At 26.2% G+C, this 6397-nt stretch overlaps 1 protein-coding gene across 2 annotated transcripts; it reads left to right on the top strand.

Moving 5' to 3' along the window:
* Nucleotides 1-3834: 3834 nt before the first annotated feature.
* LOC148228034 (protein takeout-like) lies at nucleotides 3835-6252 on the top strand. Of its 2 annotated transcripts, none has more exons than XM_088200273.1 (5): nucleotides 3835-3995; nucleotides 4068-4296; nucleotides 5453-5583; nucleotides 5649-5801; nucleotides 5871-6252. In XM_088200273.1, exons 1-5 carry the CDS (start codon nucleotides 3929-3931, stop codon nucleotides 6020-6022), a joined length of 732 nt encoding a protein of 243 aa, XP_088056399.1. In that variant the 5' UTR covers nucleotides 3835-3928; the 3' UTR covers nucleotides 6023-6252. The 2 variants fall into 2 exon arrangements, with proteins under 2 accessions (XP_088056399.1, XP_088056400.1); XM_088200274.1 differs by having other exon boundaries at nucleotides 3837-3995; nucleotides 4071-4296.
* Nucleotides 6253-6397: the final 145 nt, after the last annotated feature.

Below are 6397 nucleotides of genomic sequence, written 5' to 3'. Positions count from 1 at the left end.
TAGTGTAGTTAATATTATAAATTATATTTGACTCAATTAGTTATAAAATCAAAGCATTTATTATATTATATTATGTGTTATTTAAAATAAATATAAGCTTTATTAGTAAATAATTTTATTGATATTATAAACTGTTTTACTTAAAATAAAAATATATTTAAATAATATTTACATATTATTACGTTTTAAATAAACTATTAAATGTATAATGAATGCGAAGATAATAAACTGTTTTGTTGATTATAATAAAATATATATTTCTTATAATTACTATGTTTATTTATTTTAATACTTTTAATTAATAATACCGGAAAATTACGTTAGATTATAAAGACATACTTACAAAAGAATAAAAACATATTTCCTATTTTATAATTAATTTTGTTCTTATAGGACAAATTATATTAAATTTAAATTATGTGCATAAATTTTATAATTTATTTATTTTTCTAAAATTTGTTCAGGTAGATACAAATCTATCTAAACAACTATCTCGATTGAATTATAATGTTAGATTAAACTTGTTTTTATATACTTTTATAAACAATAATAAAAAAAATCGTCGATTTTTTTATTAATGTCATCATGCATCAAAGAACGAAGCAAATTTTAATAATATTCTTTTAGTATTGTTGTGACATATATAATTTAATATGTAGATATACATAAAAAATATAATATGCATATAATAAAATATATGTTATACTATGCAAAGATAATATTTTTTTAAGCTTTAATGGATAAGGAAAAATCAGCATAAACAAACTAAGCAAAAAATTTACAGAGTTTTTGCATCCGTATATTTATTAAGAATATAATTTTTAAAATCCTTATATTTTTCTTATTTTTTAAGTAATATAAATTTAAATAAATGAGGTATTTTAAAGCATTCATTTAATATATATAGCTGTGTTGCCTTAAAAATATATAACTGTATTTTCTAATTTCTTACGTCGGTTCAATTGCGTTGAAAAAATAAAAATCGATAATCACTAGTATATTTTTAAAGTTGCATCCTTAATAAAAATAAATTATTGTTTTTCGCAAGAGGTGAAATTAAAAAATGGCTGACATTACCATTTGGCCGATTTGGACATAAAGCCAACGTATGAAAGACTGACTGTGACTAAAGGGTAACATACAAATATCAACAAACAAATATTTTTTTCATTTTAAGTAAAGACACATTTATTTTAAGTGAATTATTTACTAACATGTTAAAAACTCTTTGTTATATATGTCAGCCTCTCGTCTGTTTCATTTTTTTCAATTAATGTCACATTGGCCTTTTATCCATCGACCATTTTCCATATCGGCCTTTTATCCAAGTCGACATAATACTTACATCGGCCATTTGATAATTTCAGCTATACATTCGTGTCGGCCTTTTGTCTGGATCCTAAAAACTTTTTACCTATATTATACTTTACCTGACAATAAATTTAAATTCATACTAATGAAACACTAAGACTTAAACTATACATAGCCAAGTATATCTATGGTTATATTTAATGTAAATTGGTCAAATTTGTATGTTATCACATCAAGGTTGTCTGAATAAAACAAATTAAAAAATATAGCTGTAGCTTATATTTTATAAAAAAATCAAACGTAGGACAAATCAAATTTGATAATTTATTCTCGTTTTACTAAAAATCTAATAAACATAATGAATTTCATAAGGTAATTAAATTTTGACTAAATAATTTTTTAATGGTAATTTAAACATAAAATTTGAGCGACCATTTAACAAACAGTCGTTTCTTGAAACTAAATTTTTAACTGCGTTTTTACGGTTCTTGGAACCACATGGAAATTGCTTTTAGAGAAAGATAAGATTGCTAGTGATTAAAGCCTTCTAAATATATATATATATATATATATATATATATATATATATATATATATATATATAAATCGTCGACTTATCATAATTTTGATTGCTTTAGAGAATTTCTCGTTTTTGGCTAGACGCCAGGGATATCAATAGTTAATAAGCCACGTCGGACAGTTGTTCTTGGGTCGTTAACCAGTGCAGAGAGGACAGTGCACCACCTTTTTTTGGCCTGAAACCAGAGTTTCTTTAACCATTGGTTTATCGAACCCCCCTCATTGCAGGCAGGACCACAGAGAGTTAACCCGGGCTTTAAGAAAATAGTGATTCCGGGCCCCATGACAATTAAAGGATTTTATATTTTTTTTCAACATCCTAATATAATTTCTTGATTAAATATTAATACGTACAAATTAACAGGATGTGATCATTAAAAACATATTTAGTATTAAATAAATATATTAATTTATCAGTAAAATTATGTACAAATATCAACAATATTAATACAAATATAAACACATATAAAAAAAATTAACATAGCATTCAGATTTGAAAAATGTCAAATAATCAGCAAATATAAATTTTAAATTAATTTAAATTTTAATACAAAGTTAAAATATAAAAAAGTGTGTTTTTGCGACAAATATTAACGAATAAACAGAAATCAAGCACATTGTGGGGGCCTATTATATATTTATTTATACATTCATTGTGGCGAAAATTTAGTGGCGTTCTGATAACACTGACGTGACGGCAGCGGAGGACAGCACATTATTTTGGTGGACCTCAACAGGAAGACAACGGCGGTGGTGCCTCGTCCACCGTTTACTTATATATATTTAAATAACAAACATATAATTTTTTTATAACTTTTACCGGGGCCCACTTATATATGTATTCATTTTTTATGGCCACAACTTGGCGGCGCTTTGGTAACACTAACGTGGAGAGCAGGAGTAATGAATTAAATTTTAGCACTATGAACAGAGTAACATTGAAGTCTATCCATTTCGACTGCCCCTAGATGGCACGTCACCAAGGGTCAGTGCACCGAATAATTTGTTTGCGTTTTAATCGGCTTTATCTTGTGTTTTTGTAATATAATGTAATTCTGAATATATAGAAAAAAGCATAGACATCATGATAAATGTTTTTATTTTAGAATAATGTAATATATGAACACATTGAAACCAAAACTAACAATATAACGTGAGTGTTCTTAGGAAGTATATATAATATATAATACAAAACATATCATAGTGACATATAATTTCAAAAACTGATTGAATATTGGAAAAAAAAATCATTTCACTCAAACTCAAATACAATGCTTATCAACACTAATGGATTCTAGATGGCGCGTCGCCAAAGGTCTGTACCCCTTGTTAACATGCTCTTTTATCGGTATCAAATGACACTTTTTGTGTAATAACAATACAATATAATTCAAAAAGGGTAATAAATTAAGTGTTCTGTTAAAATATAAAAAGGCATAAAATAGATAATATATTATACTTGAATTGAACTATTAAATAATATGCTATAATTTTTACATAACGAGTCTATAATTACAATAATTTTCTTAACTAACAAATTTATAGAGTGTGAAACACCTTGTGAAATCTCACTTGCTTCGCAATAATATATTTCACAAAACTAAAGTATTTATATATAATATATGTATATATATATATTAGCTATATTTATAAAATAAATAATTAAATAAAACAAGTGCTTAAACAACAAAATTTTCTTTATCAATATTTTATTATTTGTTTTCAACAAATAATTCGAACATCAGTTGAACATCAAATTGTTTTTTCTACGAAAACTATATGTTTTTTTGTACCATAAGTACTCTTACGTTTATATACATAATTAGATCCAAATTGAGAGTTTCTCGGTATAGCGAAAAAAAATCATGAAGCATGCTAGGTATAATTCGTTTGTAAAACACGTTTTTTTGCATTTGTACGGTCAGCGGGTATAAATACTAAAACATCGACATGTGGACATTCATTTGTGCGTAGTGTATGTGCCTAGTATTTTGTGAGATACAGAAAAGGAAAATCCATAAAATAAAAATATTAAATTATGATGTCAACCGCTGCGAGGGCATTGTTTTTGATCTTCATAGTCATAGAATGTGTCAATAGCAAATGTGAATATACATTTTGTGGCTGTTTCAGTGTGTCAAGGAAATATTAGTATAATATATTTTTTTATATTTTAGCAGCATACTTTGAGCCATGTCAAGTATCCAGCCCAACTTTTAACTCTTGTCTGATGAGCACTGCCCAGAACATGGTAGATGTTTTCGTACATGGAAATCCTGAGCTGAAACTCAAAGGTCTCAATCCATATACCATAGACGACATTGAAAACAAGGCGTCAACTCTCAAGTTTAACTTCAACAACAATGTGATATATGGACCCATCCACACCAAGATCACTAATATAACGTGAGTATATATTATACATATATAGTGACCCCGAATATAATTACAGAAACTGATTGGGTAAAATAAAAAAATGTGTTCATTTCACTCAAACCCATAAAATTGATATTAACTATGTTTTGATTTATTACACAATAATATGAAAAAGATTCGGTAAAAAGAACAACATAAACGATTAACACATTCAAACTTTTTTATTATATAATAAACAATAATGTAAATAAAATATACTAACATCATATAGAATTGTTGTACTTTAAATTGAAAAGATTTCATTAGAATAGTTAACAATATTCATATGAAGGTCATAACCTCATAACTTATATTTTTCGGTAACGTAAGTTTAAATGTAAATAAATTCATATCTTACCCAATTCTTACACTAACACTAACAAACAGAACAACATTTTTCCCTCCGTCATTTTAGATAATAAAAAAACGCGCACGAACTTATAGAGCTAAATGTCGAAATATGTTAACTATGTAGTTTACCTTATTCTGTCTTTGAATAATATCAATAAGTTAGTTAGTTTCAATTGCTGCCTCTACATATTCTAGCTATTTCATCTGAAAGAGTTACTATATTATATTGATTTTCATTTATGATATCAATTTATAAATAATCTAGTATATTATATGCATGCATTAGTATGGTAATAGCTTATTACAGTCATAAAAATAACATTCGCTGGAATGCTATTTTTATAAATAATTCAATACTAGTTAAAAGATTATACATTTTTTACATATTATCATATTATCATATTATCATATTCTACATTAAATTTTATTAAAATATTTATATTTTATTTAATAAAAATCAATGTCCGTGACACACATGCACGTGTTGAGAAACGCTGTTCTAGTAATTATTTAACTGTCTTTATGAAATTATAAAAGTTTCCATACAAGCGTATAAATAAATAATTGGTCACTTACATTGATTTGTGAACCAAACAAATTGATGTAACAAATCTTGTCAAAAAAATATTGCGTTGTTTGTAATAATAGTCAAAGTAGACTCATTAAGTTCAAGGTTTCTTAACCTTGACTTTGCAGTGAACGATGGCTAGAAGGCATTTATTAGATGGTACAATTTGATTTGATTGTTCAACAAAAAACCTGTATTATTACAATATCAACACTTATAATATTTCAGATTGGACCCGAAGAAAAAGAAAATTTTCCTTGAATACAAAAATCACGGCTATATGCTCTCAGATTATAAACTGGAGGGCAGATTAATAATACTTCCGGTCACCGGCGCAGGAAGATCCAACATCTCTTTGGGTAAGAAGTAAGATTAAATTTATTATATTTTAGGTCATTTTTATTAAAGGCCATCAAAATTTCAGGTGATACCATATACACTTATGACATTGATTATGACATAACCAAAGGAAAGGATGGCAGAGATCACTGGAAGATAAAGAAGCATCAAGTAAGCTATTCTCCAGAGTACGTCACGTTTAGTTTCGAAAATCTCTTTAATGGAAACAAAGAGTTATGTAAGTATCAAATAAAAATGAGGTATATCAAATATTATTTTATTTCAATTGATTTATTTTATTTTATAGCTGATAACATTCACACATTTGCAAATGAAAACTGGAAGGAAATCTTCACTGAATTAGGACCATCTTTGATGTCTAAAATTATAAATAGGGTTATCAAAGAAATTGGAAAATTCTTTGCTGCTATACCAGCAGAAGATATGATTAGGCCATAAATATAATTTATTAAATACATACTTAAATAGTGCTTTGTACAATATTTATTAATAATGTTATCTAAGTTACATATAAAATTTTGTTTTTAAATGTGATATTAATATAGTTTTTTCATAACTGTGTTTATATTAAATATTTACTTTAGGTATTTTTTCTATAAATAATTTAAATTATATGAATGTACTATGTAGCACATTTTATACAAGAAAATATATAATTTACACAAAAATGTATTTGATTACTTCGATATATTGAACTGACATAATAAATATATAAACTAGCTGTCGAAACTGTCGAAACCGAAACTAGCGAGTGTGTGAATACCGGACCCTCAACTTTTTGGGTTTTAAATAGTATTTTTGCTTCGTTCTGAT

Source organism: Plectrocnemia conspersa, unplaced genomic scaffold (assembly GCF_051122295.1).
Source record: "Plectrocnemia conspersa isolate PC_06_02 unplaced genomic scaffold, ASM5112229v1 ptg000012l, whole genome shotgun sequence".
In the NCBI taxonomy this organism is placed as follows: Eukaryota; Metazoa; Arthropoda; class Insecta; order Trichoptera; family Polycentropodidae; genus Plectrocnemia; species Plectrocnemia conspersa.
Note: the sequence above shows the minus strand (reverse complement) of the source record. Positions and strands in the feature narration are given on the sequence as shown.